This window comes from Artemia sp. Qi Xiang Cuo, chromosome 9 (genome assembly GCF_049724085.1).
Source record: "Artemia sp. Qi Xiang Cuo chromosome 9, ASM4972408v1, whole genome shotgun sequence".
Lineage (NCBI taxonomy): Eukaryota > Metazoa > Arthropoda > Branchiopoda > Anostraca > Artemiidae > Artemia > Artemia sp. Qi Xiang Cuo.
The window spans coordinates 76,685,120-76,708,948 of NC_142802.1; the positions used below are offsets into that span (position 1 = coordinate 76,685,120).

A 23,829-nucleotide genomic window follows, 5' to 3' on the forward strand; every position below is an offset into this window, starting at 1 on the left:
GCGAAATATTCTTGTGATTATTCTCCTTTTATTCCTACTGAGCAGATCTTTTTTTTTTTTTTTTTTTTTTTTTTTAAAGAACTTCTTCTTCGTTTTAGGCTATTTCACAACCAAAGTCTAGCGTTAAAACAACAGCAACAAAAATGGCCAAGAAATTGTTATACTTCACTCCCCCCTCCCCCATAGTAGCTCCTAAAAGATATTTTGATGAATAAAAATCGAATCAACATCGAAGAAAAATGTCGAAAGAAAATAACTGCAATTTTTGGCCACTATATTTTTTTTATTTTTATTCTAGTTTCTTTTTAGGTTTGAATTATGCTTTGAATGCCATAATGCTTGTAAAAGACAAGTATCAATTCCTATCTATTTGTTTTTGAAGAATAGCATGAAAAGTAAAGGTATTTTTCAATTGTTTCTTTTGATAATTTCTTTATATACTTTTGACAATGACCTGAAATGCCATCTCTTTATCCATGGGCTGTACCTTAGCTACTTGAATTATCCTAATCGGTAAAAACCTATCAAGATTTAATTCAATTTTTTCCTTTTTCAGATCGAGCAAGCTTAAGTTTGGACCTAGGAAGTGCCAATAATAATCGAGCTAGAAATCGATCATCGTTGACCTTGGATTTTAGCTCCTCTATGAACATTATGGGAGAGCCAGTGGATCCAACTATACCTTTGGATAAGCAAAAGTAAGTTAGTTATTGCTCTTTTTAAAGGTGCAATTTCACAATTGAAGAAAAGAAAACATTAATAAGAAAAACCACTAGCATACAGTAATATATTAATGCACACAATAAAACTAACGCACAGAAAGATGCTTATCGCAAAATAATAAGAGAAAATTACTAATCAACAAGGAAAAAATACAAATCACAATTAAAAAAATAAGAATTAACGAAATAATTAAATAGCCTATATTCAATTTTCTTTTCGTTTTCTCTTGCCATCTCTTGTGGTATTGATGTTGTTTTTTCTTTTTTCTTTCAGTCTCTTTCAAATATTACAACAAACTATATAGTATTATATCATGCGAATTAGTTTTCATTCTTAGCTTATCATATTCATAAAGAAGTTTTGGAAACCTTATAAAACTTAAAGCCTAAAATTTGTAAAACCTAGCGTCGTTAAAAACCTTTTTTATAAAACTTTAAGTTCTGCTAAATCAAACCGAAAATAGGCCATCGTCGATGTTAGATTTTTGCAGTTCAAGTTTTCCGTTACCATGAGCAAAGTTAAGCTAGGAATAGTACCGTTCAGTGCACTATTGTTGTTAAATTGTATATCATAGGCAGCGCAATAGCTCTGCCTGAGTAAAGAACGATGTTGGCACAATGTATTATTAATTTTTTTGTTTCCATACCCGGGCACTTCGTATCGAAGGAGTTGTCTCAAAAACTTCGAAAAGGGCTCATTTGATTGGAAATTGGCTAGTGCCCTTTTTAATAGTCGAAAGAGATTGGAGGGCAACTAGCCCCCCCCCCCACGCCCATCATTCCCCCAAACACATCCAATCAAATTTTGAGATAGCCATTTTGTTCAGCGTAGTTGATTTTCAGATAAAAATATGTTTTTGAGGAGGAAACTCCCCCACAACCCTCGGGGCAAGGGTTTTAAGTTATGCCCTGAGGGCGTATAAGAACGATGTTGACACAATATATCATTTATTTTTTTTTTTTCCTTTTCAGGAGAGAACTTCAAATCACAGGAGTTACCGTAGAAACCTCGAAAAGGCCTTATTCGATTGAAAATTGGAGTGGAATGTGGCCTTTTTAGTAGTCGAAAGTGATTTTATGGAAACTAACACCCCTTCCACGCCCACCATTTCCTGAAACGCATACAATCAACATTTTGAGATAACCATTTTGTTCAGCGTGGTGGATTTCCAGATAGAAATTATGTTTTTGAGGAGGACACTCCCCCACATCCTTCAGGGAAAGGGTTATAAGTTATACCCTGGGGGCATATAAGGTTTTTATAGAAGGCGTTGTTGTAGAAACTTCAAAAAAGGCTCATTCGATTGGAAATTCAAAGGGCTAGTGCCCTTTTTAATAGTCGAAAGTGATTAGAGGGTAATTAGCCCCCCCCACGCCCATCATTCCCCCAAACATATTCAATCAAAATTTTGAGATAGCCTTTTTGTTCAGCGTAGTTGATTTCCAGATACAAAATATGTTTTTGAGGAGGACACTCCCCCACAACCCTCGGGGCAAGGGTTTTAAGTTATGCCCTGAGGGCATATAAGAACGATGTTGGCACAATGTATCATTTATTATTTTTTTCCTTTAGAGCAGGGCACTTCGTATCGAAGAAGTTGTCGTAGAAACTTTGAACAAGGCTCATTCAATTGGAAATTTGAGTGGCTTGTGCTCTTTTTAATAGTCGAAAATGATTGGAAGGGAACTAACATCCCTTCCACACCCACTATGTCCCGAAGCACATCCAATAAAAATTTTGATACGACCGTTTTGTTCAGCGTAGTTGATTTCAAGATAGAAATTACGTTCTGGAGAAAGACAGACCCCCACAGCCTTCAGGGCAAGGGTGGTAAGTTATGCCCTGGGGGCATATAAGGTTTTTATCGAAGGTGTTGTCGTACTGAAAAAGAAGGCGTTGTTTACTGAAAAAAAATATATGTTTTTCTTTTATAACTTTAATAAATCAAATAATACTAAAATTTTGATTACTAAATATCCGTATATGTACATTAAACTGACAATGCACATTCATTTGTATTTTTTTCAGTAAAGTGCAAATTATATTCTGGCCTTGGGGAGGTATAGGGGTTTTGAGCCCAACTTTTGTTAATATCTGCTCGTTGTCAGTTTGACTCGGTTATTTATTGTAATATCTGTTCGTTTTGAGTTTCATTTAATTATTGATGCTGATTTGTGGTTGTTTCACGCTTGGTAGATTATTTGATTTTATTTTGCTTATTTTTTGTTTAATGGAGTTCTTTACTTGTCTTTGAAAAACTTATTTTATGGAAAAAGTTTTTTCAATTAATGTAATAAATTCGCCGCATTTGATATGCCCGAAGAAAGGCATCAGTTCTTACCATTTATGGATGTTGGTAGAATATTTTATGCCTATTTCAATTTTGGATTTTATTTTTCAAGCTTTTTTTAAGGACATTTGTAAATAATTTAAGACCTAAAACCTAAAAGCTCTTAAACCTAATATGTAAAAATCTTATTTATAAAACCGTTTACTACCGATGATTATCGAGCAAGAAATCAATCATCATTGACATTAAATTTTAGCTTGTCTGTCAATGTTATATCCAACAGACCCAACTGTGGAATTGGATCAGCAAAATAATCTAAGAAAAAAAACAATAATCTGAAATAATGTTTACAACACAGGATATTTTTAACATGAAAGAGATATTCGAAATATGTGAAAGAAATATGAAAACAAATCCTCGGTTTGATTATTCTTTCAGTTTATTTATTTATTGGTGTTGAGCTGTTAAGTTGAATCCGAAAACAAAGGATACTTTGATGATAAAAAGACATATAGAAGTGCAAAATGCGTCCAGGGTTCAGTTATTATCTCACTCCATCTGTTTGTTTGTGTTGACCTTTAAAATACCAATAACACCAAAATAAATGAAAAATGAATCATAATAAAAAACAAATAAAAAATAGTTCTATTCATACCAGAAAGTTGTGATTTTTCTAAATTTTTCTTTGTTTGAAATTGCGAATTTTTTAGCTCCTCATTGTCAGTGTTGCCACGTTGAATTCTGGAAATAAATGTTTTTACATCAACAACCTGTTGATTTCAAAAGATAACTGCACCTTCAATGCAGATCTGTACCCTCTTAATATATTTAGTGCCATATTTTTTTTAGATAATTTTTGCCGACTTTTCACTTTTTTTCTTTTGATTTGGCACCTGGTACTACCGAAAAAAACATAACTGAATGTGGATGTCTTTTCTATCAAAAATTGAAGTCCTGATTTTTTCTTAATTTAAAATATGTGTAACTTTACTCTTAACCAATTCAAATTGCGTTTTCACTGTCTTTGCTACTTAACGTCTTGTGAAAAAAACCTTATTGAATTGCGTTTATTTCAGTTACTTAATGAATTGCTTGTGCATTTGAATCCCGGTTTTTTTTTTATCACTTTCCTTGAAAAAGTTAGGTTACGTATCTTCAAACAGATTTGTTCAATTTTTAGCGTTTTCACTTTTTACTTCCTTTGTATTGATTATTGAGATCGCAAATCGTTGCGTGAGATGCTGACAAATATGATTAAATCTAAATTAATTTTAAAAACTGCTTATGAAAGTTCGTAAAAGAGTCTCACATTCTGCAGCTTTTGAGAAGCAGTCATATAATATCATCCTTATAAAAAACCCGAAATATTCCCTGAAATTTGAATCTAAGAGCAAGTTCATTCTTCATGTTGGATTAAAATACTGTCAAATGAGATATCAATTGCTCATCATAAGTCACAGAACCGTTTAGTTTTATTCTTGTAATGATTGATGGTCGAATTGGCACGGTGAATTTACCAATTTCTCTCCTATAGACCGTAATCTTTGAATAAATTTATCCCTTTGTAAACCCATACCGACCATGAACCATGTTTTAATTACAAATTAAAAGATTTGAATACTATAAGGATTTTTGAATCAAATGGTTCCAAATCCACCATTCTCTTCTCTAACCTAAATTAACAAGAATTTTTTAAGATTTAAATGTTCATCATTCATTATTTTTCAGCCTTTTTAGGAAATCCTGTGCATAGTAATTTGGCTATATGCCAGACACAGGCATCATCCCCATCCTCATCATCAAGTATTACAACAAAACACCTTGATTCTCTTAAAAACCTGATAAAAGACTTGCGTCATATCAAAAATATCTAATAAACCTATAAAAATAAATTTATCTTACAGAGTTACCATGTTAGGCAATATATCAACCAAAAAAATTAAGATTCTGCACCATACCATAGTGAAGACATATACACATAAGACCTACATGTTCCAAAATCACTATAATCATTTTAAATATATACTTCTTGATTAAAAACTTAGTGTTATATAGCAGCAGCAAGCTAGCAAGATTATGTTTTTACTCAACCCGTAATTTCTGTTAAATAATTTTTGATTTTCGGCCATGTAAAAATTACATGTGTGTAATCAGTAAACTAAATTACTAAGTACGTCAGTCTTATTCAATTATAATCACAAAAGCGTGCTGTAATCAGCGAGCAATTGTGCTGGTAGTTTGATTCATCAGCCATTGTTATTGTCTTCCTGCTTGAAAAATCTCCCTGTTATCAACTTGGGATTTGCTTATTTTAATGATCCTATTCAATATATTCAAAATATGGAAGGCAATGGATATCAGTATTAACATATGGATGAATTGATATTCAGGGGGATTTTTTCGGGTGGGGAGAGGCTTATAGAAGAAAATCAAATTTGATAGTCTTTTAATTCTATAAGAAAGCCGCGGTTAATTACAGTTATTAGTATGAATAACATAAGCTAAAACAACAAACAATTATTTTAAGATAATAAGTTTTTTTTCTAAAAAAAATGTCCAAGAAACTTTTTCCTGGTATAACCTATATATATATATATATATATATATATATATATATATATATATATATATATATATATATATATATATATATATATATATATGAGTTCTTATATATAAAACATAAAAAATATGTAACATATAAACCGAAAAAAGATGTGTGATAAAATACATCACATAATGCTTTATGAGTATATTTTGAAACAAGGGAAAATATGTGAATGTGCATAAAAAGATACTCAATACTACCGTTTTTACGGAGTGAAGTTAAATGAAAGAGAATAGTCCGTGCTTTAGTGTGAGCGCAAAAGGAATTAAAAGCTATTAGCGTCACCGATAGTGTAGTATTAGCGAGGTCGGCTATTAAAACCTAAAACGAGCATAAATATAGTCATATAATAAGTCAGACTCATTATATGACTTATCAGAACCCCCCATCCTCCTGTTCTGACACCCAAGCTATTTAGTACTGATTTTAAATAGAGATTGAAATCCTTAAATATTTAGGAGAAATAAATAAAGGCTTATTGAAGTGAATTACATCAATCCCTCCATTTCTTTTCATGGATACATTGATCGCTAGTTTTCCCGGAATGGCTTAGTGACTGATAGATCTTTTGTTTCCTGTCATTGTCTACAAGTGAAACAACTGCTGAAGTAATTAATTAATTGTGACAAGTATTTCTGAGACTTGTGCTACAATTGAAATTGGCTTTGAATATCGTATAGCATGATGATGGTGACAAATTCGAATGCCATAAGACTTAGATGGCTTAATTTATCCGTAAAGCTTATGAGTCGTGTACTGTCTCTTGTAGGAGTATACCATCTTTTACCTTTTACTAAGGACAGTGAGAGGGAATCTGATTGTTTGATTTGGTTAAATGGAAGCTTACCCAGCCATGTGTATCTTAAAATATTGGGAAAGTCAAGAATTTAATTTTAATAAAAAAGACCACTATATACAGCTGTGGAGTTTTACCTAGTGCATGGGTGCCCATAAGGAGGGGATAAGTGGGGAGGCACTAGCCCCCCCCCTGTCTTAATGACGCTGCCTTATATTTTTATGTATTTTTTTTTATTTATTTTATACAGCATTGGAAGTGCCGATTAGATCAGGTAAGCCCTCCCCCTCTCTAAAATTAAGCCAATGGGCACCCCTGACGTACTGTCTTTGGGAATTAACAGATTGAAAAGGTTTACATTTTTATGGGTGAAAAGCATTGCTGAATTTAACTAATTAGTTTTACTTTTTTTTTTATTTGCATGGTTCAACATGGCCTTACTGAAAAAATTTGATAATGCCCTAAAAATTTGTAATTTTGAAGAAAACTAAAAGCAAAATTATAGAAAGCCGCAGTTTTCAGGTATTAATAGACCCAAAATTGGCCCAGGGGCCAAAAGTGATTCTATATTGATGGCCTTTGTACTTAACAACCTCTGCCAATTTTCTTAAGTGGATAAACATAATTTCAGGTGGAGCTTTTGAAATTTTTTTGATCAAAGATTAGTACCTGACAATTTACACTCCAAAAAAAAGAAAATCAGAAAAAAAAAAAAAAAAAATCAAACAACGGGAACATATTTTTTCCTTTTTGTTACCAATTGTGAGTAGGTCTATATCTAAATTCCAACTACTAAAAAGGCAATTAAAGACTATTTGTTTCCTTTTTCTAGCTTGAATAAGTAAAACACCGATTAGCAACGTCCTCTTAAATCGGAAATGATTTTTTTTTGTATTATTGCATGTTATCAAAGAGTTCTTAGTCCAGTATTTCATAGAAAAAACTGTGTTTTAGTTTAATTAACTCACTTTGTGGTGTTTTCTTTCTAAACATGTACACTCTTAGCAGTTTACCCCTGAAAAGCATAGGCTGTTAGAATGAGAAACTTACTAGTGCTATGGGAAGAATTCTCTTTTACTACTACTGCTGTTACTACTAATAATTGACAGCAGCATCAAGCAGGCTGAGACCATGACAGCTGCGTACGTTCCTGCTACACCCTAACCCATTGAAAGCTTTGCTGTTTTTCTTCTCCCATGAGGTTCCAGTTTCCTTTAAATCCTATCCTAAGATATTTTCGTACCCTTTTTCGGAGTTGACCTGTTTTTTATCTGGCTTCAGCTGGATGACCATAAGGCGCATTCTGTAATTTTTATCCTTAAAAGTGTGGCACAGTAATCTTAACCTTTCTTTCATTTTAACCCTAAAAACTGAGATAAACAATTTTCGAAATGTGCATAAAGTCCCCCTTTATTGTTATTATAAGTCGGATTAGACGTCTGTGATTCATATTTGTTCCGACCGCACGGCTTTTGAAGGGAGTTATTCGTTAGTTATTACATAAATAGATACACTGTACCGCCCACTAATGGTTGGCTTTTTGCCATGAAATCTTGATTCAATCCGGGCATCAAAAACTTATAGAGCGAGCTATTCTTCTTCTCCTACACTTCTAACAGTCTATAATAAGTCGGGTTTGCAAAACAGTTAAATACAACTTCAGATTGTAGATAGCAGCAGCTGTGAATTCCTGCTGACAGATTGAAGATGGCAGCAGTTGCTTCATCCCCTATACCGCAATAGGCTTACAGATTGGTTTCATTGTCATTTTGATAAGAACATGGATTAATAAAAATTAAAAGTAATTTGAGTGAATTTACCAAAGTATACTTTGTGTGCATAGAGTGAACTATCTTGCTTGCCGCCTACTGACAACATTGGCACAATATTTCAACCAATTTTTGCTAGTAGCGCCTTCTTTTAGAAACAATAATAAGAACCGCTACAAAGGGGCGCCCCGAGGGGAGAGGGGCGCACCGCCCCCTCCCCACCTTTTTTGGCATTCTGTAAAATTTTCGCCGAAGGTGAGAACTTCGGCTGTAATTTTTCAAAATCACCAGAAATTTAGTAAAATTTCTGATTTCTGTAGAAAATTCGTCATAAATCAGGTAGCGATTTGTCAAAAATTTATGAAGATCGCACCCCTCCCCCAATGAACTGATACTCGGGACGCTCCTGCCGTTGCACCTACATACCTTTTATTGTATAGTTAGGGCTTCTTGCTTTAGACTTTGATGAATAAAATAGAAACAACCAATTATATGTTTTATTGCTTTTTTTGCTATTTAGAATAAATCGTAAAAGCAATAAAATGTATGCAATTTTGGTTGAAATATTTTATAACGACAAATAAATATCATCAGTTTTTTTTTATTGAATTTTTTTACGACTAGGCAAACAAATTCTTACCTCCATGTATCTTTTGCAAGAGTTGTTCATAACGAAGTCCGTTTAAAGAAACTGAACTTGATTATTTTCAACATGTTGTATTACCTTGCGATTGTATGTATACTTTTAATATTAATCATAGTAATGTTTTGGAAGTAGGGAAAGGAGATAAAGGGTCATTTACAAAGAAAATTCTAATGGTGCGCGCACACGCCGTAGAAGCTTTCACACTAGGCTCACCAGCATAACCTGTGACTCTGCGTTATATTGTGTAATCTTACGGAGCAAATTTGGTCCGTAACACAGGCAGTTCTAGGTAGACTCGAGCTCCATACAATTTTGCATTACGTTAGCTTATGTCACGTTAGGAAAAAATCAGCATAGTAGCAACAAAATAAATTTTGTAGATGACCAATTGATAACTTTTGAACATAAACTAATAGACTTTTCCTAAGAAGCCATTCATGCTTGAGTCTCTATCTCCGTTCTTCATTTTATAATTCCTGAATCGTTTGCCTATGCTGATTTTAGACGATGAGTGTGATGCTTTCATGGATTTTTATGGTAGCTTAGTATGAAAGGACTCGTAACGTAATTTAAACGCTTAGCGTAAATAATTATGTTAGCAGTGTGAAATCGGACGAACACCTAATATTAATGCGATTCTCTTGCCTTTCTTCCCTAAAATGTTAAATAATTCGATTGCTTCGGAATATGTGCCACCTCTCCTTCTTAAATAGGAGCTATCTCCAAATTACTTTCTAAAATCCGTGCCTTAGACTTGAATGAGTTTTCATACGCATAAATGTGAAGTAATGGGTTTTAATACAGATCCTAAAATCTTGAGGATTCGTTATTCCATGCTTAGCGGAAGTTAAATTAGATTAGCTTCTTCCTAATTCTGTTCTTTCCGCACACTCGCCATTCTTCAATAATAGTTCTTTATAATTAAAGTTATTTAAAGCAACTGAAGCGTGAAAACTAACTTATTTACAGCCAACTATGAAAACCTGTGCTTGTTTTTAATAGTAATTAAAAGTACATCCCCTCTCTGCAGATTTTCTAACAACTTAGAAGAGATGTAATTTTGCTGAGAGGGGAAGATGCTCCTCAGGGACTGACAAGGCTGAAATATCCTCTTGGCAGTAATAAAAGCCTTTCTACCGATGTTAAACTACAACGTACTTAGACTTCATTAAGTTTTTCATTGTGTAGTGAAAGATACTTGTTTAACGTTTAGTGGCTGTGAAGTACTTGTTCCAGAGTGAACAATAAAGGAAATACAGTACTTCTGTTGTATATTCTACAATATATGGTGGTATCTTTCGTTTATCTCTGAAATCGGTCTTACTGAAATAAGGCGTTTTTCAGACTAAAATGTCTTTTTTTGCTCCTATTTTCTTATGAAAAATGCCATTTGCAACGCTGTTCTGTGGAAAGCTAATAAAATATGTTTAACTTTTATAAATAATTTCTGAGCCTACTCTGGGAAATCATTTCTTTTCTTCGTTACGGTTTTTTGTTTTGTTTATTTTTATGGTTAATTTGGCTGATACAAATAATATAATATAGAGGGGGCCCTCCCCCTTCTATGCCGGGAGGGGGTACTTTACGCTCCCAGAGTTTTCACTTACATTTATGCGAATAGACTTACAAAAATGAAAAAGATAAAAACGATGATCTTACAGAAGTGCATTTTAATGCTGCAAGTCTAAACTATATTTCAGAAAGCCTGGATTCTGGTTGCAAATTGATCTGTTTTTTTCTTCTCTTAATGAGGATCAAAATTAAACAAAAAAAAAATATCATTTAGCTATGGGGACTGAGTTTACAAAAACAATATAAGGGGTAAAAACTTTGGCTCCGATATAGCAGAACTGTATTGGAAGTAGTGATAACAACGTCGAATACCCCGAACAAAAAAAATCTCATAGAATTGTTCTTTTTATCACTTTTTACCGATGCTAACCTATAACATGATTATTTTGATGTTTTGAAAATATATATTTTTCAGTTCTAAGTGATGATTTGCTTATACCTCATTCAGTTTTATCATAAAGTGGATGACATCTGTCGAATTTTTATTAAAATAATGTGTATTTATTATAAAGCTTTTTGTCTCGGAAGCAGCTATTCCAGAATCAACAGTAAATGGGAACCAGCATATCTGTTATATGTTTTGTAATATGTAGTGGTATGTTTATCGCTAAAAGCGTATATAAAAAAGAAAACCTGACTGTCAGAAATGTTGAGATGAAATTTCTTTACGGCTTCATAATCTCATCGAATTACAACGTGTTTTTGATATATAATAGTACTTTTTCCATAGGAAAAAATTCAGTTTGGTTTTGAGCCCATGTTTTATATATAGCTTCCAATTATTCAACCCAAATATAAACTCTTGGAATTTAGAATTATGAATTGCAATTTGAGGTTTCTATGTAATTGCTTCCCGAAAATCTAGAAGAGATTCATAATTTTGATCACAAGCTCCTGAAGAGATAACTCCATGTTATGCACAAATTCGGCCTTACATAATCCTTAAGAAATTTACTTTTGGAGCTGGGGCAATTTTTTTCCAATTTGATAAATTTAGTCGGCTAGGACAGAAAGGATTTAAGTTTTCCCTGGAAAAAACTTGAAATTTTCCAAACTTGAGTAGAGCTATTTTCTTCTCCGTTTTACCATTAGTGTTTTCTAAATTTTTATTCCTTACTTAGTTTGATTCATAGAGCTTTGATCTCAGTAAGAAGAAGAAGAAGACAAAAAACTACAAAGGCAGTTGGTTCATTCTAAAACATAATTAGGTACTCTGTCGGACTGAGGAATTACTTCACAAATCCATGCAATTGGTTTAATTTCCAATCCGGCTGAATAGTTTCAAATTAAAGATCTTCTTCATAACAACTCTTTAAGGGCGGTCTTCATTTTAAGCTCACATTTCCTCAAGCTTATAACCTTTAAAAAGAGCTGGCCAATTCTGGCCGCGTAAACATTGTTATAAGAGTTGTTATTAAATTCTGTTGAACTATTAACCAAAGAGCCTGTTGTACGACAGGTGTTAAAAAATGTGTCGTATACAATTTTTTGAAGATCGAGGAAAATATTTTCTCCGATCTTCAAAAAATAAATTTTTGACCTTCCCCCAAGCCTCCCTTCCCCCTCCCAAACACAGTACTTTTGCTGAAACTTTCAAGTCGATTCAAGTATTTTCAAGTGTTCTCTTTTATGATGATCGGAAAGCACCTGTACTTATATTATAAAAATACTTTACCGAAATATTTTCTTTAGTTACCTGTTGTATAGATTTTCGTGATTGGTTAGGCGTTACAGAAACTTAACAATTATATAAAGTAAGACATATTCTAAGGGCTTATTTCTAAGTTAATCAAAATCTATATTTTTAGTTGGTTTCATGGCTCTATTACACGAGTGGAGGCGGAGAATATATTAAGGAATAAGCCCTCTGGAAGCTACTTGGTGCGAAACTCTGAATCATCGAGAAATGAATTCAGTTTATCTTTAAAGTAAGCATTTGGTTTATGATTATTCATTTTACCATTTAAAAACTCTGAGGATAAATATCTACTTTAACCTAAAAAACTGTATCAATTTTTACATGATAAAAGTTGTGAATAAGGGTTAGTTAGGAGTCAAGACTTCTCTTTTTAGATCGACACAATGTCAACTTCTTGTCTGTCGTGCCTTAATTGGTGATTCTAACCAATTAGATTTTAACCTAAACATGATAGTCTGTGGCGTAATTTCTTCAAAATCCGGGGGGAGCGAAGTTGGAACTGATTTTTCCAAGTCAAGCGAAAAATGAAAATTGCGCCATTATATAGGCATATCTTAGTTTTGACAAGATTTTTGAAGATGCTATATTTCAGCTGGGGGGCGGCAAACTGGGGTCTTGGGGGGCAGTTTCTCCCTGCCCCATAGCAAATTACGCCCCTGATGACAGTCAACCATCTCCCAAACAAAATTGAGACATTTCAATCGGTGGCCTGGTAAACCATGCGGTTTCGCTTTGACAGTCGTCCCCGCAAAAATGCCTCTCCCCATGGCTTTGCAGCAGGATTAGCATTCACTGAAGAAACAAAAGTTGTTTTCCATTCTTTTTTTCTCAGAAATTTTTGAACTGAAGCAACGTTGAAACTTATCAACATTAAGTTGAAATTGAACGAAAATATTGAGTTGTGAATCAGAGTTTATGGGGGATGATAGCCCTACTCTTTCTTGTTTTAATTTATGCTCGTTTTAAGTTTAGTTTGATTATTCATTTTAGTTTCCGTTCTTAGAAAAGAATAAATATATTATAGATACAGGCCTAGTACTTACTTGTACTTGGATCAGGACACAAGCTATGTAGCTCTCCCTGGTGACAAGATTTGGCAGACTGTTGAATTCCACAGGTTATGGTCTTGGGTTAGTGGGGCGATAATTTCAAGCCATGAAGTATCCCATCTGCGACCATGCCTTCGGAATCCACCAATCGGCTCGAGGTCAGATTTGAAGCTGTTGAGCCAAGTTTTGGTTTGTCCTCCATATCGTTTCCTCCAATCAGATGCTGATTTGCAGTGTAGGCTTTGATTTGTAAAAGTCTTGGCTGGTGTTCGGCAAACATGGCCGAACCAGGACGGGCGGCAGTGTCGAATGATAGGTGTGATGTCGTACTTCTGGTCACATCGTTGGTGAATGATCGTATTTGGGATTCGGTCGAGATGGTCAGCTAGTTCACTTTTCGTTGGGCTCGCCGTAGCCTCTGACGCATTGCTTGCTGGGAATGCCGTAGCCAAAGTTGGTTTTATAATTCTATCTTCCATTTCCAACGTTTTGTGGAAACATATTTAACCGACGGGTCCCCAATCCGACGGCACCCCTTCTGCGTGTTAGCCGGCGTCCGCCAAGGTTAGGTTGGCAGGGCCGTTGCCTTCCGTCTGCCATGGTGAGGCCGCTATGTTCTGTTTCGGTTTCATTTCTTTATTCTTGGGAACTTCCATTCATTTTGAATTTAATTTATTCATTGATAGTAATTTCTCTTAGTTCCAAATTGAACCATTACATGACTTTATTTCTGCTTGTTTTAGGTTTAGTATGGCTCTTTACGTTTCTTTGAAAGACTTTATCTAGATAATAATTTTAAAAGAAGGGAAAAGAGAAAAGGAAAAATCTGATATTGAAATATTCCAAGCATTTGTTCAGTAAAATAAAAATCCAAAAAGTGGAAAGACTGCTTCATTTACTTCTACAAAGATGTCTTTGAATGGGAGGCTAGCAGCGAAGGTAAAAAGAACATAAAAAATGGATGGGGTCAAGATTAACGCGCCCTTTTTTAAATTGCATAATTGATTATTAATTGTTATTAATGTTTACAAGCATTACTAATGTCCGCTTTGTATTAATTGATTGGTTATAAATTTAATACTTAAAATCAGTTATATAACCCTCATTTACTCGTTAAATTTAACGTGACTGCTTAGTTAAAATGTTCTTTGTTTTTAACATTCCTCATTCCTCTTCTCACTAATCTTTTTCTTCTTTCACATTCTTCTTTATGCTTTAGTTTTAGTACTCTGTATTCTTTTAAACCCTTTGATAATTGTATTCATTTAAATTAACATACATTATATTTAATTTGCAATAGTTCATAGATCATTTGAATGGTTATGGATAGTTGACGCATCCAGGATCAGAACAATGGTATCCAAGGTTTTATTGTTTTTATCGTAGATTTGCAGCTCAATAAGGAAGGCTAAATTGTAAGAAACCGAGCTATTCGGTTCACTTCTGCGAGATTCTATATATTGTGTTAATTGACAGACACTATCTTATCATAGTAAATGTTAATAGTGAAAAAAAAGATATAGGGTAAAAATCCTCCAGTAACATTGCTGGAGCTTAAAGCGTTGAATCGACGTGTAACTTGCTTGGTCTTTTTTGAAGGCCAGGTTGCAACCCTGTCGTCCAACGTTATTCAAGTTGGAATTTCACTTCTGGCCCTGTATTGCCGAGTAGAGCATCAATCCGCTGTGCTACCATAGGATAATACAACTGTTAGTAGATACGGTTTCTCATTTACAATATCTTATAGATCTTAGCTAATACCTCCAAAATCAAACCGTGTTATCAAAATTTTCACTCTTTTGAGTACGGATTTGGAATTGTGCAGGGGGGGGAGGTTGATTTATGAAAATTAGGCTAATGGGTGGATTTGTGTGATACCCCATATAAGCTCTTCAAGGTAATGGACACACTGTATTGCAAATGACACTATCAATATACACTAAATTTCATTTGCAATAGTTTATTAATCTTTGTTGACATGATCCTTGGAGATATAAGGAGCAAAGGCCAAGTTTATAATCTTTTTTTGTAAAACATGACATTAAATAGATAGACGTTTATTAAAGCCAAGAGGTCATATATAATAAGCAAACTTTTGACAAACAAGCGCAACAAATTAAGTAAAGATTTAAAGCAAAAAAAAGGAAAAAATAATGACACGTAAACACTTGAAATAGATACTACACTCAGTGCACATGTTTTGTTTTGATACATATCATTTTTCATTACTTAAACTTATGTAAAACCTTACTAACCTTCTGGTGATGTCAAGGTTTACTTTAGTAAGCATCTGGTAAGCGTCTTGGTAAAATGTAGCCGAATCATTCAGAGCTATGGGTTCTCGTTGAAGGAGCTACAAGAGTCTCTTTACTATAAACTATGCATTTATTATACATAGTATATATACAATGGTATGAAACGAACACAAGGCAAGAACTTGACTGAATTAAGACAAGAGAGGAACTGATTAAAACACTTCAAGAATCCGCTTATAAGTGCTTCCCATGATCCCTAGAATATAGTCTTGGGAAACCCTTTATTCAATATTCTGCTGAAAACCATGTTCTACTTCCAGGCAATACAACAACATCATAAATTCCACTGAGCCCAGTGCTTTACTTAATTTCTAGAACCAGAACGAAGATAACCTGACCCAAATTGCATTGAAGTTAGATAACATATTTCCTGTTCTAAGAATTATATTGAGAAGTTAACACTTCAGTGTCTAGCTATCTCTATTATTTTTCTTTTTTCTCCCTTTTCTTCCCAAGAAATGACACATAAAGTCTATTTTTCTGTATATTATTTCTTATATTTGTGATCTGCTTGACGAGGTTCACTAATAATTTTTAATTGAAGAAGATCGAAAATTTGAAAATACCAAAGGAATAGTTTTTAATTTATATAGGATGCCTATCAAGGCCGTATTTAGGATTTTTGTTCGTGTGTGGGGGGGAATTTTGAAGACGTTCAATTATTTGTTTATGTGCATTTTTGCCACGTTTTTACGAGTCAGACAAAAATTTGGGGGGTGGGGGTGTCAAAACCCTTAAGCCCCCCTTCTCCAGGTACGAACTTGGTGCCTATAGATACATACTCTGATCATACTAATAATGATTAAACCTAGGACAAACAATTCCACCTTCCTGCGTGATCCTTAGTGAAAATCTTTAGGTTATTGTTTCAGAGGCATGTAGAGAAGGAGTATAGATTGAAATTACTTAAGAAGCAAACATGAAATGAAATGAAATGGCAAACAACTTAAGAAGGTTTATGTTTTCCCTGAGGGTGTAGTTTTCTTTGGTAATCAATGGATGAGGGGTGAATGTCGACCTCTTGCCTCAACTTCTAAAAAAAGTCTAATCGTGATTCTTCCGGAGTACTTTGAGGGTCCAGTATCACATTTCCTATGGAAGTCTTCCCTGTTTCATTCGAGTCTTACAACTTCTGTTCTGCCACCATCCTCGTCTAACTTCATTGGTTATTTGTGCTTGCGTAGTGAGAGACCTGGTCTGGACATTAGGTACTCTGTCAGTCCAGCTAATTCCAAGTATTCTTCTTAGGCTGCTGTTTTCAAATTCAGTCAAACTTTTCTCTGCAATTTAAGACAGACTGTTAATCAACAGGTCGTTAATGTTTGAATTTTTTTACAAAGGAAAATCTTTGTCAAATGTATTGCTTATTTGTTCTCACTGTTAAACGTGACAACACTGGCGGAAATGTGATAATGCCCTAGTATGACAGTGGGACTGAGGAGGAGTGTGAGCAGCTGTGTTGGCCTCAGATGGCTTGGTGTTGCAGTGAGTAAATAGTAATAGGAGTAGTAGTAATATTTAAGCTTGTTTTAAATTTGTGCGGTTCTACTAGATAAATCTGCATTGGCGTTGGTGTAGTAGTCTTAATTCTGGTTGCACCCATGGTGAAGCCTCAAATGAAGCTTTGAAGTGGCTCTACTTAATTAAGGGCATGGTGCAATATCTTTCGCTGGCCTCTAACGAAAATAATCTTTTAGACCACATTACAATTTCATTTATAATTAAAACGCAATGAATGTATATAATAAAGGGGAAGACTTGTAATTAAGATGGTGGAACATCCGTTGCTATGTATTGTCATTTAATTTTACTTATATATTCCAATTTACAGTCTCCCTTGAGCTCCTGGAAGTTTTTTTTTAATCTAGAGCTCCTATTTTTTCTGGTGGAATCATAGGAAGTTATCGTTTTTTATTTCATTTCTATTTAATTATATATTCTAGCTTATAGTCTCCCTTAAACTCATGGGAGTTTTCTTTTAATTCAGAGCTTTTAATATTGGACAGTTACCCTTTTTCATTCATTTTCATTCTGTTTTCATTCCATTTAATTAGATATTCATTTTATTAGCTTACGGTCTCCTTTGAGCTTTTACCTGGAAGTTTTTTTTTAGTCCAGAGCTTGTATTTTACCCAGCGGAAGTTACCTTTAGTCTTGGGAAGCTACCGTTTTTCTTTTTATTTCATTCTAGTGCATAATCTACCTTGAGCTCCTGGAAGCTCAGGGGAGCTTCCAGGGAGCTATTTTTTAATCTAGAGGTTTTAGTCTTGACAAGGTTAAGTTTTTCATTTCTTTTCATTTCATTTCGCTTCATTTTCGTTTCATTTTAGCCATGTATTCTAGCGCACAGTGTCCATTGAGCTCTCAAAAGTTTTCTTTGAGTCAATAGCTTACATTTTCTCCATGGAAGGTACTTATAGTCTTTGAAAGTTACCGTTTTCATTTCCTTTTATTTAACTCGTATTTCGTTTTAATTATACTGTAGCATACAGTTTCTCTTGAGCTTCTGAAAGTTTCCTTTTAATCCAGACACTCCAGTATTTGGAAGTTACCGTTTTTCATTTCATTTCACATTAATTATATATTCAGGCTCATAGTCTTCTTTCAACTCCTGAATTTTTTTTTTTTTTTTTTATTCTGAGCTCTTTCCTAGCGGAAGTTACTTTGAGTCTTGGGAAGTTACGGTTTATAAGGTAATCCAATTGACCTTTAATATAACCCTGGAACCTATTTTATGTGAGTAGGCTACTAGGCACCTCGTTTAGTCAAAATTGCTCTTTTTGGTGTCGGTAATTTCCTGGCTTTCCCATGAGCTTTGCAAACGACTTGTAAAGGAACTATAGCTAATATAGTCCGTCTTATTGAGGTCACAACAAATTGGGGGGCAGTAGTTGTTTTTCTCCTAGTGTTTTTTTCCCTATCCTACATAGGTGTTTCTCTTTAAGTTTGGGTTTAACATATATGCTACTGTCAGGTTCTGTGAATATTTTTTTTTCGTATAACCATTTTTTAGATAAACAAAAAAATCGACCTATTCATCCATTAAATAAATAAATAACAGGTTTTTTCAACTTAAAGTAAGGACCAACATTAAACCATAAAACAAACAAAAGTTATTCTATATATGAGGGGAAATGCCCCTTCCTCAACGTTCTCTGTTTATGCTAAACTCTTAAAGCTTTTTGAAAATACTTCTCATTCAAAATCAAGCCCAATTGTGTTTGAACAGTCTTTCCTAAAGAATCAGGACGAAACGTCAAACTTTAGCCTAAAGAGCGAGGGTCGAGGAAGAGGCAGCCCCTTTTATATGCAGAACAACACATTCTAATGTTGTTCCTTATTTTCCGTCGAACAAACTTTCTTCCCTGCAGATAATTCCCCCGTTGAAAATCCCCCTTCCCTGCAGAAAATTACCCTGAAAAATGTTTGTAGAGTTCTGAAAAACAAATACTAATTGTGAACAAAATGGGCAAATTGCGCAACTTACAGACCTTTCCCCGTGAACTAATAACGGTCATGTCATCACCAGAAGCATAGAATTGGACCTTTCGACTATGCTGAATGAAACAGCTATCTTGAAATTTTGATAGGATTTCAGAGGAAAAAAGGGCGTGGAAGGGGGGCTAGGTGCCCTCCTATATTTTCGATCCCTTAGAAAAGGCATTTAACTTACTTTTAAATGAACTATCTCTTGATTTTTTAGAACCATTGGTTCGATACGATCACCCCTAAATAAAATCCAAGGAAAAAAACAACAACAAATAAACACGCATCCGTGATTTCTTCTGCCAAAAAATACAAAATTCCACATTTTTTAGATAGGAGCTTGAAACCTCTACAACTCTGATATGCTGAATCTGATGGTGAGATTCTCGTTAAGATTGCCTGACTTTTTGGGGATGTTTCCTTCCTTGTTCGAAAATCAGGAAAATTTTCGCATGCTCTTGACTTTTGGTGTATAACATTAAATTTAATGAACGTTATATTTTTGGAATCAGTGTAAAAAGCCAATTGTTATCTACTGTTATCAAATGAGAGTCACTCTTTACTTGCACTTCATTACCACGAACTGTTTGATATTGGCATCCTTTTGTTTATTTCTTGAATTTTCGATACGTAAAGCTGCTGTGAAATGTAATCCATATTGGGATAAAATGTTTTAATAAAATGAAATAATCATACTTTAGTAAAATCAAAAATAACTATCTGTAACTCCTAAACAATATGGCAGTACCCATTACATATGAAGTTCCACTTGATTTTTTTTTTAAATATATATATCATAGAATAATACAAGAAAGAAGGGAAATTTTACTGAATGTAAAAAAATGACATATTTAGAAATTAAGACGAGCAATTGGGAAATTAGAAATTTAGAGATTTGGATTTAGAAATTTTGAAATTAAGACTCTAAAACGGAGATAAGACAATTCCAAAACCCAATTTCTAAAATTTGTCATATTACAAGCTTATCTAGACATTATAGAGACTTACGTAAGCATTTTAGATAAGTCTGTAGAAATGCTTGACACTCTAGAAACTTATTTTGATCGTATCAGTCCTTATTGAGAACACAAAGTGCCTTACTAAATCATTCTCTAATTCCATGCAAAAATGCTTAATATAAAGACGAAATTGCACTAATCTGTTACTAAAATCAAAAAAAATTCTTCAGTAAAAATGGGCAGAAGTACAAAAACGCCTTAATATAGTTTGGCTTCAGTGTTTGTCTAGAAAACTGGCAATTGTGACAATAATAATCTCAATAAAATGATTTTAGAAATAGAAAATTCCAATAGATTTAACAATTTTCATTGTATAGAAGATAAGTTATCAATTAATCTATAAAAAGTCTTAAGTAAAACCGGTGTCTATTCCTATTTAATTTACGATTAGTAGGTGGACCTGGAGTGTCGAGTCGTTGTTAATTACTTTACTACAGTTTTATTACTTCCTCATTCCTTACCTTTTCCTCTTAATTGGTTTAAGTGTTCACAATCTTAAATGCAAATCTTTCGCTTTTCTTTCATTCAACCTTCATTCAATCTTCACTGGGCATCAACCAATGTTTACTGGGCATTTAGAATATTCCTTTCTTTGTTTTCACCGACTGTGAATTCGTCGGAGATGGGGTTGAAACTCTCATGCAGAAGGATGATACAACTTATCTTCAAGAAGGCTGACATTACAGATGTCACTCTTTATACCGTAACTTGGAGAATGATAAATCCACTAGGCTCCAGACAATCAGAGGCAACGCTGTAGCGTTGCCTATAGTAAAGGCCATACGGATCCAATGTTTTATATTTTTTTTTCCCCAGGGGTACTTCATACGGAAGGGGTCGTAATAGAAACTTCAAATGGGGCTCATTCGATTCGAAATCGAGAATCGAAACCCTTTTTAATAGTCCAAAATGATTGGAGGCCAACTAGCCCCCCCCCCACGCCCATCTCTCCCCAAACACATGCAAACAAAAGTGTTGGATAGTCATTTTGTGAAGAGTAGTTAATTTCCAAACATAAAATAGGTTTTTGAGCGGGATAATCTTTCACAACCGTCAGGGCCAGGGTTTTAAGTTATGCCCTGAGGGCATGTAAGGTTTTTATAGAAGGCGTTGTCGTAGAAACTTCAAAAAAGGCTAATTCGATAAGAAATTAAAAGAGCTAGGGCCCTTTTTAATTGTTGAAAGTGATTGGAGGGCAACTAGCCCCCCCCCCCCACGCCCATCATTTCCCCAAACACATCCAATCAAAATTCTGAGATAGCCATTTTGTTCAGCGTAGTTGATTTCCAGACAGAAAATATGTTTTTGAGGAGGACACTCCCCCACAACCCTCAGGGGAAGGATTTTAAGCTGTGCCCTGGGGGCATATCAGGTTTTTATAGAAGGCGTTGTCGTAGAAACTTCAAAAAAAGCTCATTCGATTGGAAATTTAAAGGGATAATGCCCTTTTTAATAGTCGAAAGTGATTAGAGGGCAACTAGCCCCCCCCCCCCCGCCCATCATTCCCCCAACACATCCAATCAAAATTTTGAGATAGTCACTTTGTTCAGCATAGTTGATTTCCAGATATAAAATATGTTTTGAGGAGGCCATTTTGTTCAGCATAGTTGATTTCCTAATTCGATTAGAAATTCAAAGGGCTAGTGCCCTTTTTAATAGTTGAAAGTGATTGGAGGGCAACTCGCCCCCCCCCCTCGCCCATCATTTCCCCAAACACATCCAATCAAAATTTTGATCCCCCACAGCCTTCAGGGCAAGAGTTTTAAGTTATGCCCTGGGGGCATATAAGGTTTTTATAGAAGGCGTTGTCGTAGAAACTTCAAAAAAGGCTCAATCGATTGAAAATTCAAAGGGCTAGTACCCTTTTTAATAGTCAAATGTTACTGGAGGGCAACTAGCCCCCCCCACGCCCATCAGTCCCCCAAACACAATCCAATCAAAATTTTGAGATAGCCATTTTGTTCAGCATAGTTGATTTACAGATAGAAAATATGTTTTGAGGAGGACAATCCCCCAAAACCCTCAGGGCAAGGGTTTTAAGTTATGCCCTGGGGGGCATATAAGGTTTTTTTAGAAGGCGTTGTCGTAGAAACTTCAAAAAAGGCTCATTTGATTAAAAAGTCAAAGGGCTAGTGCCCTTTTTAATAGTCGAAAGTGATTGGAGGGCAACTAGCCCCCCCCCCCATCATTCCGCCAACACATCCAATCAAAATTTTGAGATAGTCACTTTGTTCAGCGTAGTTGATTTCCAGGTACAAAATATGTTTTTGAGGAGGACAATCCCCCAAAACCCTCAGTGCAAGAGTTTTAAGTTATGCCCATGGGGTATATAAGGTTTTTATAGAAGGCGTTGTCGTAAAAACTTCAAAAAAGGCTCATTTAAGTAAAAATTCAAATGCCCAGTGCCCTTTTTAATAGTCGAAAGTGATTGGAGGGCAACTATCCCCCCCCACGCCCATCATTCCCCCAACACATCCAGTCAAAATTTTGAGATAGTCACTTTGTTCAACGTAGTTGATTTCCTGATAGAAAATATGTTTTTGAGGAGAACACTCTCTCACAACCCTTAGGGCAAGGGTTTCAAGTAATGCCCTGGTGGCATACAAGGTTTTTATAGAAGGTGTTGTCGTCTCAACTTCAAAAAAGGCTCATTCGATTGGAAATTCAAAGGGCTAGTGCCCTTTTTAATAGTCGAAAAGGATTGGAGGGCAACTAGCCGCCCCCCCCCCACGCCCATCATTCCCCCAAACACATCCAATCAAAATTTTGAGATAGCCATTTTGTTCAGCGTAGTTGATTTCCAGATAGAAAATATGTTTTTGAGGAGGACACTCCCCCACAACCCTCAGGGCAAGGGTTTTAAGTTAGGCCCAGTGGGCATGTAAGGTTTTTATAGAAGGCGTTGTCGTAGTAACTTCAAAAAAGGCTAATTCGATAAGAAATTAAAAGAGCTAGGGCCCTTTTTAATAGTTGAAAGTGATTGGAGGGCAACTAGCCCCCCCCCCCCACGCCCATCATTTCCCCAAACACATCCAATCAAAATTCTGAGATAGCCATTTTGTTCAGCGTAGTTGATTTCCAGATAGAAAATATATTTTTGAGGAGGACACTCCCCCACAACCCTCAGGGCAAGGATTTTAAGATATGCCCTGGGGGCATATAAGGTTTTTATAGAAGGCGTTGTCGTAGAAACTTCAAAAAATGCTCATTCGATTGGAAATTCAAAGGGATAGTGCCCTCTTTAATAGTCGAAAGTGATTGGAGGGCAATTACCCCCTCCCCACGCCCATTATTCCCCCAAACACATCCAATCAAAATTTTGAGATAGTCATTTTGTTCAGCGTAATTGTTTTCCAGATAGAAAATATGTCTTTGAGGAGGACAATCCCCCATAACCCTCAGGGTAAGGGTTATAAGTTATGCCCTGGGGGCATATAAGGTTTTTACAGAAGGCGTTGTCTTAGAAACTTCAAAAAAGGCTCATTCGATTAGAAATTCAAAGGGCTAGTGCCCTTTTTAATAGTTGAAAGTGATTGAAGGGCAACCAACCCCCCTTCCACGCCCATCATTTTCCCAAACACATCCAATCAAAATTTTTAAGATAGCCATTTTTTGAGCGTAATTGATTTCCAGATAGAAAATATATTTTTGAGGAGGACACTCTCACAAAACCCTCAGGGCAAGGGTTTTAAGTTATGCCCTGGGGGCATATAATGTTTTTATAGAAGGTGTTGTCGTAGAAACTTCAAAAAAGGCTCATTCGATTAAAAATTCAAAGGGCTAGTGGCCTTTTTAATAGTCGAAAGTGATTGGAGGGCAACTAGCCCCCCGCCCATCATTCCCCCAACACATCCAAT

General features: G+C 35.0%; 1 protein-coding gene across 1 annotated transcript in view; it reads left to right on the plus strand.

Moving 5' to 3' along the window:
* hwt (SH2 domain-containing adapter heavyweight) overlaps positions 1 to 23,829 on the plus strand; it is a 251,695-nt gene that overhangs the window by 201,953 nt on the left and 25,913 nt on the right. Inside the window, exons 7-8 of the mRNA XM_089094872.1 lie at positions 557 to 698; positions 12,213 to 12,332. Of these exons, the coding sequence (XP_088950998.1) occupies positions 557 to 698; positions 12,213 to 12,332 (262 nt within the window). The remainder of the gene's footprint in view (positions 1 to 556; positions 699 to 12,212; positions 12,333 to 23,829) is intronic.